This window comes from Macrotis lagotis, chromosome 5, assembly GCF_037893015.1.
Source record: "Macrotis lagotis isolate mMagLag1 chromosome 5, bilby.v1.9.chrom.fasta, whole genome shotgun sequence".
NCBI lineage: Eukaryota > Metazoa > Chordata > Mammalia > Peramelemorphia > Peramelidae > Macrotis > Macrotis lagotis.
Window position 1 is genome coordinate 26553496 of NC_133662.1, and position 22888 is coordinate 26576383.

The following is a 22888-nucleotide window of genomic DNA, read 5'->3' on the forward strand; positions in this document are numbered from 1 at the left end:
TGAGTTGATGAAGACACAAGATGCCTGAACTGTTTTGGAACACCAGGCTGTTGTGTTTGCCATTAAACTATATGCATAACATACTCGATTTCCTTGAGCTTCCTTTACTAAAAAAAGAGAGAGATTCATAGAGGTTCACAACACAGCTTTGAACATGAAAGACATTCCTCTTTAACACCTTCCCCTACCTCCCCACTCTAGGTGGATGGGATTTTGCCAACCATTTCTTTAATGCAAAATCCTTGCTTTATCCAGACCGTTCTCTTCACCATCTTAGATATATACTGATTATTGACCCCCCTTTACAGTGTTGTTCTCTATCTTTTTGACCTAACTGAATCACTTGGGGAGAGGTTGTGGATAGTTTGAGACTCATAATTTTATTGGTGGTGGAAACTCCTGGTACAGAAATTTCTTCTACAAAAATGTATTAGAAGTTCACCAGGTAAAGTGGAAAGAGTTAAAGTATCTTTAGAGTTAAAATATCTGGATCTGAATCCTGCTTCTGATGCTTATCTAACCTTGGGCAAGTCACATAACATACCTGGACCTTGGTTTCCTTATCTATAAAATGAGAGTACCTTTCCACTTCAAGAGCTGTTTCTTAAGAGTCAAAAAGTTGTCTGAGATGATAATAGATTAAGAAACTTGATCGTGATCATGGAGCTACTATCTTTAAGACTAAGGTCTTCTTGACTCCAAACCTGACCTGATATTCATGGTGCCATATTTAAAGGGTCTGTTAATTTCCTATCATCTGTATGAGACTTTTCTTAGTTGCTCAGCCCCACATTGATATCCTGCCCTTTGAAGATAAATAATATTTATTTTTTTAATTATAGGCTGCTAGGTGGCAAGTGGAAAGAGTACCGGTCCTGGAGTCAGGAAAACTCAAGTTCAGATCCAGCCTCAGACACTTACTAGTTGTATGACCCCAGGCAAATCACTTAACCACTCTCTGGCTCAATGTCCTCATCTAGAAATTGGGGACAAAAATAACCCAACTCCTAGAGTTGCTGTGAGTATAAAATTAGATAATATTTGTAAATCGCTTCACCTTTGTTGTGTATTATATATCATAATTATAATATATATTAACATATCATTATAGTATACAACATAATTATCATTACTGTAATTACTTATTATACATAATTGTATTATTATAATTAAGAATAATTGATTAATGATACTAATGAATAGATCATTACTTATTATTATTATTGATATAGTATTTAATCAGTTACAGGTTTATATAATTTTTTTAGGTTTTTTTTTGCAAGGCAAATGGGGTTAAGTGGCTTGCCCAAGGCCACACAGCTAGGTAATTATTAAGTATCTGAGACCGGATTTGAACCCAGGTACTCCTGACTCCAAGGCCAGTGCTTTATCCACTACGCCACCTAGCCACCCTATAATTTCTTAACTATTCTAAACTCATACATCTTGTTCCCTAAATGGATTTTAAACTCTGAACCTCAGACTTCTCTCTATCCTCTCTCATGAAATGGGGAGACATGAAAGCTATTTGAAAGTGAAGGTTGTTTTATTCTTTACCTTTACATTCCCAGTATCTAGGACTGACTGACTTATATAGTAGATGTAAATCAATGCTTGTGGATTGAATGAGAAATGCATAATAATTATTTTATAACTACTTAGTGAATGAATGAAGAACCTTCCTGAAGATCTGAGAGATTTTTCCTTTAGGAACTTTTAGAAATATGAGATTTTAGAATCTACAGTATCAGGGAAGTTATACAGCCCACCCCCCCCCAACACTTTTTGGATGAACAAACTGAAGTATAATAAAGACAATTCCCTAAATTGACTCTTGGGTTAGATACTTTGCAGGGGAATTACCTTAGGACCCACCAACCTCCAACAAGATAAAGATTTGAATACAGATGAGATAGAGGGATGCAGGGATGATCATCAATGAAATGGACATTCTGGCCTTCATTCCATCTAGTATAGCAAAATAGGGTGGCAGCAAAGGATTTTGGAGGCTACTATTGCTGCTCTTTCACCCACTTTCCTTGGTGCCTTACCATTTTCTTTGTATCTTGCCCATATACAAATGCATGAAGCAGTATGATCAGATGATGTAGTATTTGCTCTTACCGGCAGGAAAGGACAAGCCATCAATTTGGAAAGTAACTCTGTAGTCTACAGCCTCATTTATGCAGCACCGTAAGAAAGAGATACCCCCACAAGGAATGTCAGCTTCCAAGGGATCGAGCAGGATGTCATGTTTCAGTGGCAATGGGTAAACAGTAACATCTTTTGTGGCTATGCTGTATGAATTCTTATACCTAAATATACAGTGATAAACACCTGAATGGAAGGAAACAGAGGCAATTTAAAAAGTCAACTCAATTCATCTTATACTAGTATCATTTAACAATGTCTGTAATCTTCATTGGTCATATCCCATTAGATAAATTTTGGATGTACATTGTACTGCTAACCTTCCACATCATCTGATTTTCCCCATTGCAGTTTTGATATATCACAGGTTGGCATAGGGAATTAATTGGGGAATTTAGGGGAGTTTGCAGAAGTTTCAGACAACACATGAAAGTCAGCAGATGACAGAAAAAGTTTAAAAACCCAGAAATGCATAAATACATATGTATAGTATTGTATAATATTAACCCATTTTATAATAAGGCACTTAAATACCCCATAAAAAAGAAAAAAAATCTGACTTCTCTAGTAAAAAGGAGGGCCAAAAAAGTTTATGAGGATTTTTTCATGAATGTGGAACCCCTGAAATATGAACAGGTTAACTGTACTATTATAATGATATGACAGTTGACATTTTCATAGCAATTTAAAGTTTACAAATAACTTTACTTATACATAATGTCCTGAGGGACTTAAGGTTAAAACTTCACCAAGACCTTTGCCTCACCATATATTTCCTCATTTGAATCCTGAAGTAACACTGTGATGCAACTACTTCAGGTATCATCATCCCTATTTTACAAATGAGGATACTGAGGCTTAGAGAGATTAAGCCTCATGCCATATTGTTAGTAAATCAGAGGTAAACTTGAATACAGGTGTCCTCTGATTCCTAGTCTAGCACTCTGTTTCTAATATTAATGATGATTAATAAATAATACAGTATTAAATATTAATGAGTAATGATAACAAATCATAAAATCACTCTAATTACAATTGTAATATCATGACAAACTGGTAAAAAATTGCAAATGTTCTAGGGATAAGAAAACATCACAAAGCAAATATGATGCTGATATCATATTTTCCCATATATAAGACACACCTTAATTTTGAGGCTTGAAATATGGGGGAAAAGTATTGCATAAAGTTATTGAACTTAAGTTTTATTCATCATAAAATTCATACAGTTCCTTATCACTATCAAAACTCCTATCCATTAGCTTATCCTCATCTGTGTTTGATGATGAATTACTCTGTTAGGAGAGGCTCTGACTGCTCTCCTGCCTGTGCTCTAGTCTGTGGTTGACCACAAACACTCTCTGGGCAAGTCTGGTGCATGGATGAATGCTTAGTCCATTATGGTTCATGAACCTGAAGTACCAATTATGTCCTCCTTTGAAATCAGTCACTTCTTTTTCATCAGCAATTCATCTTGCCTCATTCTTTTTTTTTCTTCTAAACACTTTTATTACCATCTTTACAGAATCTAAATTCACTAACAGTTCCATAAGAGAGTAGGTATAAGACTCCAGAGGGCCCAGGACCACATGAAAGGTATAAATGAGCATAACTACCTGGCAAATACCTGAATCATAGATGATGCCCATCATCCCCCTCTTTCATAGGCACAGTAGGAGGACTTTAACCAGAAAAGCAGAGATGTCAGTGTGTGATTTCCTCAAAGAAGATTATGTGTGATACACATGAACTATGCTGCCTTTTCTTACAGCTCAACTGGGATGGATGGTAGGCATTGTAATAGTAACTATTAACAACAGAACCACAGTAGAGTTGAGTTATCAAATTATAATTTAGGAAGTCCTTAGGAGAAGGTTAAGACAAGATCAATATAATCTTGGGGCCCACACTGTGCTAGGATGGTAAGAGGAAGGTACTCAGTGGACATTGTTGCCTGACCAGATAGGTGAAGTTTTGATTTTCCAACAACACAGTTGCTACACATTGCTGTGAGGCTGCTGAACACAAGATTTCTGATGTGGCATTAGGAACTGAAGAACTGACCCAGTTTCTAGTCAGGAATAGTCAGCAAAGCAACCAGTACATAGATAGTTCATTGCACAAAGTCATGTTTGGGACAAAGTCTTATTTGTTTTGAATAAAACCTTACATTGGTACAACACTTCATGGTTTTCAAAGAGCTGTCAATATATTTCCATTTTTTCCTGGGTACTCCAGCTAATTATCCTTCCTCTTCATCAATGCTGGTTCAGGCCTGTCAAGTTCTTGAGAGTCACAGATGCTCCCATCATTCAGTGGATCAGTGCCTCCCCAGTAGATTTGACCTGTTTGGCTGTGTGTCCCATGTTCATGGCATTGATTCTGTTTTCAAGGAAGCGCCAAGTATCTTCAAAGTCAGGAGATGAGACCTGCATCATCACAAGCTCTGTAGTGGTGTAAATGCCAGCCAATACTGCTCAACGTGTATACCAGTTAATATCAGTGTACTGGTCGCCATCATAGTGCCACATGTCATCCACCATGCTGGTGAGGAGGTTTAGGCTGGCTGGGATATTATGAGGAAGCATAAGTGTGCCGAGAGCCCGGGGCCAGTGTTCAATATATGGGATCAGCATTCTCAGTCTGGTTTCCACTGCATCTCTCAGGAACTGGTCTGTCTTCCTCTTCTCTGCCTGGCCCAACTGCACACGCTTCTGTTCCTCTTCCATTACAGTATTGAGTTTAGCATTACACTGTGTCACAAAATGCAGAATCATTCACTGCCATCATTTCCAAACATGCCAGCTGCTGCACTAGAAAGATCCAGGGTCTGAGCCCTTTCTGCAATGGCTTCTGGGGTCCCACCCATGAGAAGGTACAAACTCCAAAGCTGCAGTCAGGATCCGATGCTGTAGCTGCCCCTCGCTTTCATGATTGGTATGCTGGGGGTGTGAATGGGAGGACTCTGGATTGGGCTCTTCTCTTCCCTGAGACTCAGAGTGCTGTTGAGAAGAAGATGGAGGCTGGTATTTTTGTTCATGTGAAGCTTTCATTGTCAAAGCTGAAGCATGGAAGGCCTGTGGCATTGGGAGAGCTGAAACCTGGTCACAGGCCAGCACTGCAGTTGCAGGACCCTCCAGTCAGTCCAACAGAGGAACCCAGCCACTGCCATCTTGGAAGTGGTCCCGTCTTGCCTCATTCTGAACCACCTTTGTGGACACAGGAATTCCAATTGCCCTTTGCTCTTCAATTCATCTCTTCAATTCCCTCTCTAAATCAGGCCATATTGCTGACTTTCTTCTCATGACCTTCTTCTGCCATGGTATTTTCAGTGGGGTTTCTTCTTCCTGTAGCCAGTCTCAGATTGTTTCCTCAGCTGGAGGAGAGCCAAACTCACATTCAGCAGCATCATTTCCATTTGCTTTTGCAATTTAACTTGAATTCAGCACTGCACAAAAGTCTTTTCTGAGCCATTTCTGGGCAGAACCTGGTAAAAGTGAGCTAATATATTGGTAACAAATGGGAAATGAGCGCAAAGACAAGTGTGAAAAAGCAGAAAATGCAAGTAGAAAAATCTACAACCATTGTTTAAGACAGTCCCACTTTTTAGACCCCAAATGTTTTGAAAAAAGGAGCATCTTAAACATGGGGAAGTAAAATACTAGGTATTTGTCAAGGAGATTATATATATATATATATATATATATATATATATATATACATATATATGTATGTATGTATGTATAAAACTGAAAGTAGTTTCATTTGGAATATGACCTATGGAAGTACAAAGATCAAAGAAAATAACCAAAAGCCTTTCATGGCAGCCATCTGCATGAATTCAGCTAACATTATGTTGCTGAAGAAGCATCCAAGAAATATTTGGGTCATGCAGATTGGTTTGCAGGAACAGAGAGGTTTTATAAATAATGTAATTTTATCACTATCAGAGATTACATAAGGATAATATTTAAAGAATTTGGATTAAGATCAATGTAGTTTAGGTAAGGAAATGGTAGAAATTGTGCAGCATATTATTGCAGGCTATAAGATTTAGCACCTATGAAATATCTAGCAAGACATGACCTGGTCGATAAAATAGTACATCAGATGCTCATTTTCCTTTTTTTAAATACCCAACCACAACCATGTTACAAAGATAGAACTTAAAATATCATAGAAAGTCCAATCAGTACTGGGACTAGACCATGATCATGCTCTAAATTGTTGCCCACAATTGTCTATATTTCTCTTGAGAGAAAGAGAAGGGATATTTGATTCTGAATGAGTATTGAATGCAACAGTTGACTAGATACCACAAGACCAAGGAAAATACTCCCATCCCATTGGAAATATGAATCATACATTGTTTCTATGCTGGTTGCATAAATTTTGGCTTATACATTAAAATGGATTGTTAACCACAAAGGATAAATATACATCCTAATGCTTAAAAAAAACAGTTATCTACCTATGGAGTTGTCTATTAGAATTTTGAATATATAGGAATAATAATAGAACAGTAATTAAACTCTGCAGTGTTTTTATCTGAACCTCATTGAGAAAGGTAGATAGGATAGAGCAGCAAGGTGGTACAGTGACTAGCATGTCAGGTCCAGAATTAGAAATATGAATCCAAATATGACCTCGGACACTTACTTGCTATTTGACCCTAGGAAAATCTCTGAACTCCATTTATCTCAGTTTCCTCATCAGTAAAAAAGGCTGGAGAAGGAAATGACAAATCATTCCACTGTCTTTGTCATGAATAATTGATGTGTGGATAGAGCACCCACCCTAGAGTCAGGAGTACCTGAGTTCAAATCCGGCCTCAGACACTTAATAATTACTTAGCTGTGTGGCCTTGGGCAAGCCATTTAAGGCCATTTGCCTTGCAAAAACCTAAAAAAAAGAATTAATGTGGAGTCAAGATGGTGGCATGAAGCTAACATGACCCTGGAGCTTTTCCCAAAGAAATTTGAAGCCTCTATTCTGACATTCTAGCTACAGATCCCACCAAGAAAAAGAGAAGATCCAAAGAAGTTTTCAACAGTAGACATGGAGAATCTTCAGTGAAGTTCTATCTCTTAGGGGGAAAAGGGGAAGTAAAGGCCAATAGGTCAGAGAGCAGGGAAAGCCAGCTAGACCCAGTGCAATCAAGGTCCTGACAGTTTGATAACAACAGAGGACCTGGCAGTTAGATAGCAAGTCAGCATGGTGGATCCCAACCCCAAATTAAGTCTGAACCCTGGGAACACTGGGGAAAAAGACAGGACTGGGTCAGGGAAAAAACCCACTGCTAAATCAGAATCTGGACATAAAGAAGGAAACAAACCTCTGCAAAGGCAAGGCCTGGACTACATAGGCAACATCTTGGCCAAGGACAAGCCAAGAATTAGACCTCAGCCCAGCCAAAGTAAAAATAAGCTTGGATCTATACTACCTATACCCCAGGAACAGAGCTAAAACAACAAAGATGAACAAAAAAGGTAAAAGAGCACTTACTATAGAAAAACTACTTTACAGACTTCCAGACAAGAAGGCAGAGAAAAGTCAGACGTTGTGCTAAGGTCTCCTGGTTTCCCCTCAGAAATAATATGAAAGAAACCTATTAACAGAAATTCAATTGACAAAACCCAGAAAAAGAAGCTAGGAGAAGAACATCTACCAACAAGGTCTGTCTCAGGGGGCCATGGGCGAACTGGGAGTAGAGAGCAGAGAGCCAGCCCAGGGGCAGCAGCAGGGTGAAGCCAGAGGCCCAGCCTTAGCTGTGGAGGCCTTGGTTGTGGGAGAGGTGGGTCCAAAGATCAACCTTAGCTGCAGAGTCTTTGATTGTGGGAGCAGAGGTCTAGAGAGCCCCAGTAGGGATGGAGGGAGAGTTCCAGCACAGAGGGTTGTAGAGTGTGACTGGTTATCAATCAGCTTGACTTGGGCCATGAGCTCCATAGTTTCAGTTGCCAGAACAAACACAGTAACAGTTCCCTGCCCTTCCCCCCACCCCCAGCTCTGGCATGGGCAGCAGAACTCCTTCAGCTGAATAGGGAGATTAACCACCTTGTCCCAGGGCACAACCCATATTGTTCAAGGATATCAGTATCCCTATGTGCCCCTCACCCTGTCCAGGCCTAGGGGAGGGGGCCTAAAATCAAGGTCATAGACCCATCAGAGAAAGTAACCAGCAAAATAAAAATAATTATAAAGAAGAAAGTAAACAGGACCTTCTACTAACTAGCCCACCTGGAGTTACTAAACCCAGACAGCAAAGCCCCAGGAATTTCAAAACCAAAGGTCTGTGATCCAACCCCTCCCCCCAACACAAGATCCTAGGAAGATAAAAAGGGGGACCCATTGAAAATTACTCTGAAAGCAAAGATCCTAACCCAGAGTGATCTAGAACTTCTGAGGAGAATATGAATTGGTCTCCAGCCCAGAAAGACTTCCTAGAAGAAATCAGGAAGGAGTTTAAAAATCAATTGGAAAAACAGGGAAAAGAAAATCAAGAGAAAATTAACACCTTGCAAGAGAAAATTAACATTTCACATCAATAAAACAAATCCTTGGAAAATACAAGTGGACAATACAAAAAGAAAATAATTCTCTCAAAACTACAATTGGGCAAATGGATAACTCCTTCAAAAATAGAATTGACCAATTGGAAAAGGAGTTGCAAAAGGTAAATGAAGAAAATTCTCTAAAAAACAGAATGGAATCTGTGAAAACTAATGACTTTATGAGACAACAAGAATCTCTTAAACAAAACCAAAAACATCAAAAAAGGAAGAAAATGTAAAATATCTCATTGGCAAAACCATTGACGTCAAGAATAGATCCAGGAGAGAGACAACTTAAGAATCATTGGACTTCCTGAAAACATTGAAGAGAAGAAAAGCCTGGACTCAACATTACAGGATTTAGTGATGGAAAATGGCCCTGATATCATGGAACTAGAGGGCAAAATAGTTATTGAAAGAATACAATGATCCCCTCTGGAAAGGGATCCTAAAATGAAAACACCAAGGAATATTGTGCCCAAATTCGAGAGCTATCAAATAAAAGAGGAAATCCTGCAAGCAGTCAGAAAGAAACAATTTAGATACAAAGGAGACACAGTAAGGAATACAGAGGACCTGGCTGCATCAACAATAAGAGATCAGAGGACCAGGAATGTGATATTCTGAAGAACAAGGGAGCTTAGAATACAGCCAAGAATCCATTATCTGGCAAAACTTAGCCTTATTTTCCAGGGGGAAAGATAGACATTTAACAAAATAGAAGACTTCCAACTTTTCGTGTTGAAAAAACCAGAGATAAATAGAAAATGTGGACATCAAATAGTAGAATCAAGAGACATATGAAAAGGTTTAAAAAGGGTAAATTAAAAAAATGCTTTCCAATAAGATGAATCTTGGCTACATTCCCACCTGTGAGAAAGATTCTCATAAATCTCAATAATTATAACTCTATTAGAGAGACTATGCTTAATTAGAAGTGATGGACATTCATGATTTCTCCATGACTTTGATAGAATGATTTAAAAACAATACGTCTTTAAAAGGTGGAGACAATAAAGAGAGGGAGGACGGAGGATATTGAATGGCATAAATCACATTACATAAAGAGGTACAAATGACCTATTGTAATAGAGGGGAAGAAAGGAGGAGATAAAAACCACCTGAATCTTATTCTCATCAGATTAGGCTTAAAGTTAACATACACACACACTCAGGTTGAGAAACTTATCTTACCTTTCAATTATTAAAAAGGGAAAGGGGAGGAAAAGAGGAACTTACAGAAGGAAGAAGTGGTAAAGGGAAAGAGGAAAGAAAGGAGGTGGGGTTGGATACAAGGGGCAAACACACTGAAGGTAGTGATATTCAGAAACAAAATACTGGAGAACAGGGATAAAGTGAAAAAGGGAAAAACATAAACAGAGGGAAGATAGCATGGAGGGCAATAAAGAATTAATAATTATAACTTTGAATGTGAATGGGATGAACTCTCCCATAAAATGTAAGAGAATAGCAGACTGATTAAAAATCAGAATCATACAATATGCTGCTTACAAGAAACTCATTTGAAGCAGAGATTCATATAGAGTAAAGGTAAAAGGTTGGAGCAAAATATATTTTGCTTCTGCTGAAGTGAAAAAATCAGGGGTAGCAATCCTTATCTCAGATAAAGTAGCTGCAAAAATAGATCTCATTAAAAGAGATAAGAAGGAAACTATATCCTCCTAAAAGGTATCATAGAAAATGAAGCAATTTCAATACTAATTATGCATGTACCAAGTGATATAGCATCCAAGTTCTTAGAGGAGAAGTTGAATGAGTTATAGGAAAATATAGACAGCAAAACTCTACTCCACCTCTCAGATTTATATAAATATAACAATAAAATAAACAAGAAGGAAGTTAAGGAGGCAAATAGAATGTTATAAAACCTAGACATGATAAGCCTTAGGAGAAAGTTGAATGGGGATAGAAAGGAATATACTTTCTTTTCTGCAGTACATGGCCTTTACATAAAAATTGACCATGTACTAGGGCATAAAAACCTAATAATCAAATGCAGAAAGGCAGAAATAGTGAATACATCTTTCTCAGATCATAATGCAATAAAAATCACATGCAATAATGAGTCATAGAGAGATAGACCTAAAACTAATTGGAAACTAAATAACCTCATTTTAAGAAAGAGTGGATCAAACATTAAATTATAGAAAGAATTAATGATTTTATCCTAGATAATTACAATAATGAGATAACATACCAAAGCTTATGGGATATAGCCAAGGCAGTTGTCAGGGGATATATTATATCTTTAAATACTTAAATAAATTGGAGAACAAAGAGATCACTGAACTAAATATGCAACTAAAAAAATTAGAGATAGAACAAATTAAAAACCCCCAATTAAATACAAATTAGAAATTATAAATTGAAAGAGAAATTAATAAAATCAAATGCAAGAAAACTATTGAACTAATAAATGAAACCAAGCATTGGTTTTATGAAAAAAACAATAAAATTGATAAACCTCTGGTTAATTTGATTTAAAAAAGAAAGTAGAAAACCAAATTCCAAGTATCATAAATGAAAAAGGTGAACTCATCACCAATGAAAATGAAATTAAAGTAACAATGCAGAACTATTTTGCCCTACTGTATGCCAATAAATTTTATAATCTAAGTCAAATGGGTGAATGCTTACAAAAATATAAGTTGCCCAGGTTAAATGAAGAGGAAATTAATACTTAAATAACCCTATCTCAGAAAAAGAAATTCAACAAGCCATTATTGAACTCCTGAAGTAAGAGTCTCCAAGGCCAGATGGATCCACAAGTCAATTCTATCAAACATTTAAGGAACAATTGGTTCTACTTCTATATAAACTCTTTGGCAAAGCAGGTGAGGATGGAATGCCATCTAACTCTATGACACCAATTATGATGCTGATACCTAAACCAGGAAGAGTCAAAACAGAAAAAGAAAATTACAGACCTACCTCTCTAATGAATATAGATGCAAAAATCTTAAATAAAATCTTAGCAAAGTGATTACAGCAAGTTATCACTAGGATAATATATTATGACCAAGTAGGATTTATCCCAGGAATGCAGGATTGGTTCAATATTAGGAAAATTGATAATTTAGTTAACTATATCAATAACAAACCTACCACAAATCATATGATTATATCAAAGATGCTAAAAAAGCCTTTGACAAAATACAGCACCCATTCCTACTAAAAACACTAGAGAGTATAGGAATAAATGGATTGTTCCTTAGAATAATAAGCAGTATCTATATGAAACCATCAATAAGCATTATGTACATTGAGGATAAATTAGAGGCATCCCCAATAAGATCAGGCGTGAAACAAAGATGTCTGTTATCACCACTACTATTCAATATTGTATTAGAAATGCTAGCTTCAGTAATAAAAGAAGAAAAAGAAATAGAAGGAATTAGAATTGGGAAGGAAGAAACAAAACTCTCACTCTTTGCATATGATATGATGCTATACCTAGAGAATCCTAAAAGATCATCTTAAAAATTACTGGAAACAATTGTCAACTTTATCAAAGTCACAGGATATAGAATAAATCCTCATAAATCCTCAGCATTTCTATATATTACTAGCAAGATATTGCAGTAAGAGCTAGAAAGAGGTAACCCAGTTCAAAGTAACTTCAGAAAATATAAAATACTTGGGAGTCTACCTGCTTAGGAAGACTCAGAAACTATGAAAAGAACTACAAAACACCTCTCTAACAAATAAAATCAGATTTAAAAAACTAGGCAAACATCAACTGATCATGGATAGGCTGAGCTAATATAATAAAAATGACAATTCCACCTAAATTATACTACTTATTAAGTGCCCTACCAATCAAAATTCCAAAAAAAATACTTTAATGAGTTAGAAAAATTGTAAGTAAATTCATATGGAGAAATAAGAAGTCAAGAATTTCCAGGGATTTAATGAAAAAAAAAGTACAAAAGAAGGTGGCTTAACCCTGCCAGATCTAAAATTATATTATAAAACATCAGTCATCAAAACTGTCTGGGATTGGCTAAGAAATAGAGTACTGGATCAGTGGAATAGACTAGGTGCAGAAGAGATCACAGGGAATGATTATAGCAATCTGCTGTTTGATAAACCCAAAGAGTCCAGCTTCTGGGATAAAAACTAGCTCTTGATAAAAACTGTTGGGAAAATTGGAAGTTAGTATGGCTGAAACTTGGATAGATCAATATCTTACACCCTATATCAAGATAAGATCAAAATGGATACAGGGTCTAGATATAAAAGACAATATTATAAGCAAACTAGGAGATCAAGTTTACCTGTCAGATCTATGGAAAAGGAAGCAATTTATGACCAAGGAAGAGATGGATAACATCATAAAAAACTAAATAATTTTGATTACATTAAATTAAAATGTTTTACACAAACAAAACCACTGTAAGAAGATCAAAGAAATGCAGTAATTAGGAAACAATTTTTATAACTACTATTTCTGACAAAGGATTGATTTCTAAAATATATATAGATAACTGAATCAATTTTTTAGAAAAACAAGCCATTCCCCAACTGACAAATGGTCAAAGGATATGCAAAGGCAATTTACAGATGAGGAAATCAAAGTGATCCATAGTCATATGAAATATTGCTCTAAATCTTTACTGATTAGAGAAATGCAAATTAAAGTATCTCTGAGGCACCACCTTATACCTCTCAGACTGGCCAGAAAGGACAATGATCAATGTTGGAAGGTATGTGAGAAATCTGGGACACTAATACATTGTTGGTGGAACTGTGAACTCATGTAACCTTTCTGGAGAACAATTTGGAATTATGCCCAAAGGGCAACAAAAATGTGCATACCCTTTGATCCAGCAATACCACTACTGGGTCTATACTATGAAGAGATCATGAAAAGGGTAAGAATATCACTTGTACAAAAATATTCATAGCAGCCCTGTTTGTGGAGGCAGAGAATTGGAAATTGAGTGAATGTCCATCAATTGGGGAATGATTGAACAAATTGTTGTATATGTAAGTTATGGAACACTATTGCTCTGTTAAAAGTCAGGAGGGATGGGAATTTAGGGAAGTCTGGAAGAATTTGCATGAACTGATGCTGAACAAGATGAGCAGAATCAGAAGAACATTATACACCCTAACAACAACATTGGGGTGATGATCAGCCTTAATGGACTTGCTCACATAATCAGTGAAACAATCAGGGACAATATTAGGGTATCTGTGATAGAGAATACTATCTATATTGAAAGAAAGAATTGTGGAGTTTAAACAAAGACCAAAGACTATTACTTTTAATTTTTTAAAAAAGTTATCTTATTATGTAATTTTGCCTTACATTTTATTTTTTCTTTAAGAATATGTGTTCTCTCTCAACACATTCATTTTTGATCAATATATAGCATGGAAGCAATGTAAAGACTGACAAACTGGCTTCTGTGGGGGTGGGGGGAGAGAAATGAAATTGGAAGGGAAAATTGTAAAATGAACAAAAGAAAACTATTTTACAGGCAAAGATGATAACAATGCCATGTCTGAAGTGAAATCAGTGAAAAATCACTTATAGAAGTACCAAAACAGTCTATAAATTAAACTTGAATCAAAAAGCTCATCAAAGAACTTAAAAAAAGTATTTAAAAACCAAAGAAGAGAAGAAGAAAAATGGAAAAAAGAAATGAGAGTCATGCAGGAAAATTACGAAAAATTAACAATTCAACACCTTTAAAAAGGAAACACAAAAGGTAATTGAAGAAAATAAAACCCTAAAAATTAGAATTGAGCAAATAAAAACCAATGAATCTATGAGACTATAAGATTCTATCAAATAAAATAAAAAGATTGAAAAAATTGAATAAAATGTAAAGTACCTTTTAGGGAAAACAGATCTAAAAGAGACAATTTATGAATCATAGGACACTAGATCTAGAAAGCCTAGATCAAAAAAAGTAGCTGGAAAATATCATGCAGGAAATTATAAGGGAAAACTGTCCAAATCTACTGACAATAAAACAATATAACCATTGAATGAATCTACAGAATCCCTTCAGAAATAGACCCCAGGATGAAAAGTCCAAGGGCTATATAGCCAAATTCCAGAACTCTCAAATAAAGAAGACTATTGCAAGCAGTAAAAAGAAAGAAATTCAAATACAAAGGAAACACAATCAGACTCACTTAGGACCTCTCAGCTTCAACACTGAGGCTGAAGGACCTGGAATACCATATATCAGAGAGCAAAGGACCTGGATTACAACCCAGAATGTTCTTCTCTGCAAATTCAGCATACACTGTCAGGGGGAAAAAGATGGATGTTAAACGAAATAGAGGACTTCCAGAATTTCCTGACACAAAGACCAGAACTGAACAGAGAATTCAATTGCCAAATACAGGACTCAAGATTTGTGTAAAAAAGGGAAATGAAAAGGAGAAGGAAAAACAAAACAAAACAAAACAAATATTGGTCAAGACCATCAAATTGTATATAATCTTAAAAGGGAGATATAACACTTCTAATTCTTTAGAACTTTACTTCTATTAGGATAATTAAAGGATCAATATAATTGAAGAGATTGAATTTAAAGCATATGAGTATAGTTGGGTCTTGTTTCTCCATTGAAGAGGTCCAAGGTGACATCACTATATTTGAGACAAAAATCCCTGGTGAAAAGCAGGGGTGCTAACTTTAAACTTAAGTGTCTCATTATTCTTTGACTCACTTTAATTTTTTACTGATGAAGCTTAGCACTTTGTCTAATGAGGCCATCAGAAACTGGGCAATCCTGAGTCAGTGTCTCCTATAACTTACAATCATTTGTATAGTTCTCAGGTGAGACCTTCAGAGCCTCCTAGTATTTCGAGATCTTTAATATTCTTATAGTTCATTAGATCAAGTTCATTAGATCAAAATTTGACTTAATCTGTACTTCATTTAATGAGGAGTTAAGTGGGGGGGGTAAAGTGTGAGAGAAAATAGGAGGGGCACAAATAGTTCAAGAAATGATTTGGCTTTGGATGATACCTTGGCTCATGAGCAGGATTGTGTGTCATTGGAAGGTATTTGAAATGGGGCTAAGGTAAAAAATTGATTATAATTATAATTTGGTGTAATTTGAGATAATGCTACTTTTCAAGCAATCAATCTGTGATAATACTTTGATAACAATATGAGCTCATCAATCAATCAAATAATCGATTGTGATTGATGATACCTAGTTAATAGTACTAGAAGAATAAATAGCATCAGGTGAAGAGGCATAAAGATTTATAATTTTAGAGGGAAAGAAGGAAAAGTGTGAATACTAAGTAAATTCTTTTCAATAGATTTGACCCAGAGAGGAAATGAGATACACTCCCACTTGGGTTTAAAAATTTATCCTAATCTACAGGGAATGGGGGTTCAGAGAAAGGGAAAGATAAGTAAAGAAGGGACTGAAAAATGTCAAATGCTTATGATTAGGTCAAGCTAATATAATAAAAATGACAATTCTACCCAAGTTGAATTACTAAGTGCCATACAGATCAAGCTATCAAATAACTATTTTTACAGAACTAGAAAAAATAGTAATAAAATTTATCTGGAGCAGCAAAAGTCAAGAATAGCAAGGGAATTGATAAAAAAAAATGTAAAGGAAGGTGGTCTAATTATAACAGATCTAAAACTGTACTATAAAGTGGCAGTCATCAAAACTTCCTGGTACTAGTTAGGAAATAGAGTAATGAATCAGTGGGTTAGGATAGGTTCAAAAGAAATCACAGTAGATGACTATAGTATCTACTGTTCAACAAACCCAAAGACATCAGCTTCTAGGATAAGAATTCACTATTTGACAAAAATTGTTGGGGAAAACTGGAAAACAGTATGACAAAAACTAGGCATGGATCCACATCTAATAATCTATACCAAAATAGGGTCAAAATAGTACAGCATTAGACATAAAGGGCAACACCATAGATTAGTTAATAGACCAAGAAATACTCTATCAGATCTATGGATAGGGGATAAATTTATGACCAAATATGAGAGTCCATCATAAACTGCAAAATGAATGATTTTGACTATATGAAATTAAAAAGGTTTTGTACTAATAAAATCAATGCTGCCAAAATTATAAGGAAAGCAGAAAGCTGGGAAACAATTTTCACAATCAGGATTTCTGATAGAGGTCTCATTTCTATAATATATAGAGAATTGCATCAAATTTATAAGGTTACAAGTCATTCCCCAAATGATAAATGGTTAAAGGATATGAATAGACAGTTTTCAAATGAAGAAATTAAAGCTACATATAATCATATGAAAAAATTCTCCAAATCAATATTGACTAGAGAAATGCAAATTAAAACAACTATAAGTAATCATCTAATACCTATCAGATTGGCTAAGATGAGAAAAAGGGAAAATGATCAGTGTTGGAGAGATTGTGGAAGGACTGGGACATTGATGGCATTGCTGGTGGAGTTGTGAATGGATCCAACCATTCTCAAGAGCAATATGGAACCATGCCCAAAGAGCAAAAAAATATTCATTATCTTTGACCCAGCAATTCCAATTCTAGGCCTTTATCTGGAAATCATAAAAAATGGGAAAAGTCCCACATGTTCCCACATATTCATAGTAACTCTTTTGGTGGTGGTGAAGAATTGGAAATTAAGGGGATGCCCATCAACTGGGGAATGGTTAAACAAGGTATGGTACATGAATACTATAGAATATTATTGTTCCATAAGAAACCATAAGTGGTTGGACTCTAGAGAAACATGGAATGAGTTAGTTACAGGATCTAATGCTGAGGGAAGGGAGCAGAACCAAGAGAACATTGTACACACTAACAACAACATTGTGTGATGATCAACCTTGATGGAAGCAGCTTCTCTCAGCAGTTCAGAGAGCTAGGACAGCTATATTAGACTGGCTTTGGGACAATGTTATCCCCATCCAGAGGAAGAAAAACAAACAAAACAATAAATAACCCTTCAGAATCTGATTAACACTTTATAAAAATTCTCTCATATATCTCTTTTTTCCTTAATTCTAATTCCTCATACCAAAAATGACTAATCTATAAACATGTTTATCAAAAATATATATATACAATGCTAACCTGACTGTCACTGAGGGGAGGGGGATGGGAAGGGAAGATGAAAGGAAATTGTGTAATTAAAATTATGCATGTGCATTTGAGTGAAAAAATAAAGATGCTACTCAAAAAAAAAGAATAATTGATGAAGAGTTGGATACAACTAAAATGACTGAACTACATTGTGAAAGATGGGCAGAAAGAGATAATAAAAATAATTACTTTTCATGATTCTATAGCATTTTACAATTTTTAGGGTGCTTACCTTTAACAACCACAAGAGGTTGCTAGTGTAAATATTTTTTGCCTTGTTTTATAAATAAAGAAACTGAGGCTAAGATTTGCTCAGGATCACACAGAGAGTGGATTAGACTGTTAGACCTGGAACCCAGGTCTTCTTTTGACAAAGTGAAAAATCCAGTGAATTTTTCACTTTGCCACACTAATTTTTTGGTACTTTTCTACACTCAATTTAAATAAAATTTGTACAGTAACATTATAGCCCAAATCTATTATTCAGTGATGTCTGATTAATGGTTGACTATCTACCATGATCTGGGGGCAGGAAATATGAGGCTTCTCTTTGGAGATTTCTTGTTTTACTTTTTCCCATTAAAGTATCAACCAGAATTTCTGAGGGAAACATACATACTTTTTCACACATCAACCAGTAGAATCATGAGAACTGAGGAATCCTGATTTGCAGTTTGCTTCAATTACTTCTTTATGAACAGAAATTAAATGTAGTTGGTAGAATATTAGGCTTGGAGGCAGGATGACCTGAGTTCAAATATTTGCCTCTACTGCTTATGAAATATGAGATTTTGATTAAATCCCTTAACTTCATTGAGTTTCAATTCCATTATTAGCAAAATGATAATAATAATACTTGCTGTATTAACCTTATAGGTTTCTGTAGGCTCAAAAAAGATGATATTTATTTAGTTTTCTGAAGATTTATAAATATGATATAAATATCAGTTATTATATTGATATATGTTTAGGTGAGAAGAGGTCTTTGAATGTGTCATTCCTTCTGAATCTTTTTCCAAACATAATTTCCTTCTCCAAACTGTAATTTGGAAAGATGATTTTTGGCTATAAGTGTGTCTGGGTGAGGTCATTGTATTCAAATTCTATCCTCACCTAAATCATTTATATCAAAGTCATCATTACCAATACTAACCATGTAGAAAGCTCATTCTCAATTCCTATTTTCTGAAGAAGTAATCCAAAACTGTTCTGTGAGACTCAGAGTGGTTGAGGTAGGTTATTATTATTGTTATTGTTATTATTATTATTATTTTATTAATTTTTTGTGAGGCAATCAGGGTTAAGTGACTTGACCAGGGATACAAAGTTAGTAAGTATCAGGTATTTGAGACTGGATTTGAACTCAAGTCTTCCTGCATTCAGGGCTGGTGCTCTATCCATTGTGCCAACTAAACTGCCTCTGTAGTAGATTATTTTAGGCAGCCAGAGGGCACTTAATACTTGAGAGACAAGGGAAAGAAGTGGTAGGAAATGAGAGAATTTTGCCTTCGCTGATGAACAATCAGAGGAGAATATATTCTAAGTGTACTCTTTCCTGCTGCAAATGGATTATTTTCCATCCCCTGATGTTGTTCTGGGTTTCTATGTCCTTAAAGGGGCTTGTGTCTATAGATCTCTCCTACAGGTCTCTATCTACCTTGTTAAAAGTTGATTTGAGGGTTTCTTTGTAATGGTTCACCCCAAGCATCAGCATCACTATTTGTGATCTGATCACAGTGTCCTTTTGTTCTCAAGGACTAAATACTCGATTATTGTCAGTTTATGGGAGTGAAATATGAACTAATTATAGCAGTTCTTTATATTTTATACATTGCATTACATTATACTATATAGTCTTTTAAAAATGTATTAATTTATGAAATAAAACATTTAGATAACAGTATTATAAAAATATGATTGTACATGAAATTGCAAATCTATTATGTACAACTTTCTATTCCTTTTAAATATATAATAAAGTTGTTACTTCTTGCTTCTAACCCAACAGTTCAATACAACCTGAAGGAGATGAACCCTGCAATCAATTTCTTTGAGAGGAGTTAAAAGACCAAATGCTCTATTCATATCTATCAAAAGCAATATGTGTGTATATATCACATACATTTTTACATATTATATTTATATACAGATATGTATATAGATACACATATAAATATTTCCTTGTAGAAACTATTCATAATTGTCTGCTATGAATATTAATGTATTTCAGAGTAGTTTAAGAGTAGAAATGAGGAATATTCACATGAATTGGATAACGATTTAAGCATGTAGTTCTTGAACATAATATAATATTACTGTGCTATAAAAATGATGAATATAAAGAATACACAGAAAAAGGACAAGACCTAAGAATTGACACAAAGTGAAGTAGGGTCTGAAATACAATATATATACAAGGACTACAGCAATATAAATAGAAAGGAAAAAAATGAACACTGGATAATTAGAATGAACGATCTTGACCCTAAATAAGAAATCTATGAATGTACCTCTTTCACTCTTTAGGCAGCTAGGTGGTAGAGTAGAGTAAGGAAAACATTAGTTCAAATCTGATTTTAGATACTTACTAGCTGTGTGACCCTGGGTAAGTCGCCTCTGTCTTAATTTCCTCAAAATCATAATAGCGCCTATCTCTGAGAGTTGTTGTAAGGATCAAATGATATAATATTTGAAAAGTACCTGGAACAAAGTAGGAATTTATTCCCTTCTCCTTGCTTTGCAGAAGTGAGGGACTATGAGTGTGAAATATTGCATGAAATGTTAGATTTGGTGTTAATAAGCTTTGTTGAATTGGTTTCTTCCTTTAGTTTCTATTTTTTCTTTACATGGGATAACTTTGAATGATCTAAATACAAAAGATATCAATAAAATATAACAAAATATTAAAAACTTACAATAAAGTGTTATAATAGTCATAGTTAACATTTATATCATGCTTACTTTGTGACAGGCACTTTATTAAGCACTTTATAATTACTTTCTCATATCTGGTCTTTCAACTCACCATTCCATTCTCTTGTTGCAGTCTCTACAGTAAGTACCGATTCAGCTCTATCAGGATACCTCTTGGTGACATAAAACTTTGGGTTTATTTTGGTTCCGGCTGAAGTGTTCCAGAATACTGAGTCATAGCTACTCACATCGCTGATGCATTTTATGGAGAAATTCTGCCCTTCAGAAATAGCAATCAGATCTGGAGTCACTGTTAGATTGGCTGAAAGAAAAGTAAAACACAAACAATGCCAAAATGATCAATCTTTTGGGGTGATGTCCAGAAGGAGAGCCTCTTAGGATAAAGATGGATACATTGGACCATGTTGTCCTTTGTCTGGACAAGATGGGGTCCTCAGTGTTCCATTGTTTGATTAGTTTCCAGCTTGTTGCTGATGGAGCTTTGAGCCACACATTTCCACCATATCCCATCGGAACTTGTTCACTTCCTCTTGTGGCTTAGAATTATATCCTGATAATCAACAGTGACAAAGGATGAAAATTCACAGGTGTTGACCTCTAACCCAAGCCACACTGTTATTCCATTTATTCCTAGCATCCTAATTTGGATACATTACAGCAGAGAAAGGGATTCTTAACTCTATTAGGTAAGCTTAAGGAATTAGGGGAGTTTAGATTAGAGAAGGTTTGGGATGAGGTTAAGTGGTGGAAAAGAGAAGATCACAGGACTAAAATATTTAAAGAGATAACATAGTAAAGAGTAGTATTCTGGTACTAGAGATAAAAACAAGAGTCAATGAGTGAACGTAATAGTTGGACATGGGAAATATATTTGAATATTTTAGTTCCTTATAAGGAAAAATTTCCTAACCATTATAGCTGTCCCCAAGTAGAATAAGAATATTCCTCAGCAAGGAGTAGAATAATTCCTTTTTCAATTTATTCCAGTGCAACAAGAATCTCATGTATTTGTGAGGAATTTATTTTTATAGTTTAAGTTGGATTTTTACATTTTTCAAAAATGTTTTTGCTATCTTCTGTTTTTATTTCACCTAGATTTCTACTCATATTGCAACCCATACCCTCTTCTAAAGAATCGTTCCTTATAATAACTTTTTGTAAAGAAAAGATATATGCTGGCAAGGAATTGAAACCTGAGGGAGTGCCCATCAATTGGGGAATAGATAAACAAATTATTGCATATGCATTTGAATGGAATACTCATGGGTTATAAGAAATGATTAAATGGATGGTTTCAGAAAAAACCTCTGATGAAGGAACTCTAAATTTAGGGCAGTCAGATGATACAGTGGATAGAGCATCAGACCTGGAGTCAGAAAAACTCATCTTCCTCAGTTCAAATCTGACCTCAGACACATATTAGCTGGGTAACCCTGGGCAAGTCACTTAACCTTATTTACCTCAACTTCCTCAACTATAAAATGAACCAGAGAAGAAAATGGCAAACCACTTTAAAAGCTGCCGAGAAAACTCTAAATGGTGTTATAGGGAATCAGCTAAGATTGTAAAATGGCTAAACGACATCAATATGGAGTTGAAAGTGACCTCAGAAGTCACATAGTTGAACCTCTTCATTTTGTGACACATTTTTATACTACTTTCAAAAAGAAGTCTTTCCTGATCCCCCCTTCCCAATTGCTCCCCCCACTCCAAGTTCCACCTCTCCCTATTTTGTTTCTCTTTCCCCCAATTCCTCTTACCTCCCTAACAATGTAAGCTCTTTTGAGAAAACCGACTGCTCCATGATTATCTTTGCATTTCTTGTGCTGAGCACAGTGCTTAGAGCTTTTATTAAGAAGTACTTGTTGAATGGAACCAATGTAAAGACTAATAACAGACTGCCTTCTGTGGGGGGTGGGGGGAGGGAAGCAAGAATGGGGGAAAAGTTGAAAAACTCAAAACAAATAAAATCTTTTTTTTTTTTTTTTTAGGATTTTGCAAGGCAAATGGGGTTAAGTGGCTTGCCCAAGGCCACACAGTTAGGTAATTATTAAGTGTCTGAGCCCGCATTTGAATCCAGGTACTCCTGATTCCAGGGCCGGTGCTCTATCCACTGCACCACCTAGCCACCCCATAAAATCTTTC

At 35.5% G+C, this 22888-nt stretch overlaps 1 protein-coding gene and 1 pseudogene across 6 annotated transcripts in view; both read right to left on the reverse strand.

The window, feature by feature from the left end:
* Positions 1–22888, reverse strand: part of ADGRF5 (adhesion G protein-coupled receptor F5) — a 173548-nt gene that overhangs the window by 33982 nt on the left and 116678 nt on the right. For all 6 annotated transcript variants that reach the window (XM_074237123.1, XM_074237128.1, XM_074237127.1 and 3 more), the window contains 3 exons: positions 20835–21044; positions 2125–2337; positions 1–107 (listed from right to left, as the gene is read on the reverse strand). The exon at positions 1–107 is cut by the window's left edge and continues 49 nt beyond it. In XM_074237123.1, coding sequence (XP_074093224.1) covers positions 1–107; positions 2125–2337; positions 20835–21044 — 530 coding nt within the window. The remainder of the gene's footprint in view (positions 108–2124; positions 2338–20834; positions 21045–22888) is intronic.
* LOC141523714 (ubiquinone biosynthesis protein COQ9, mitochondrial pseudogene) lies at positions 2355–11014 on the reverse strand (annotated as a pseudogene).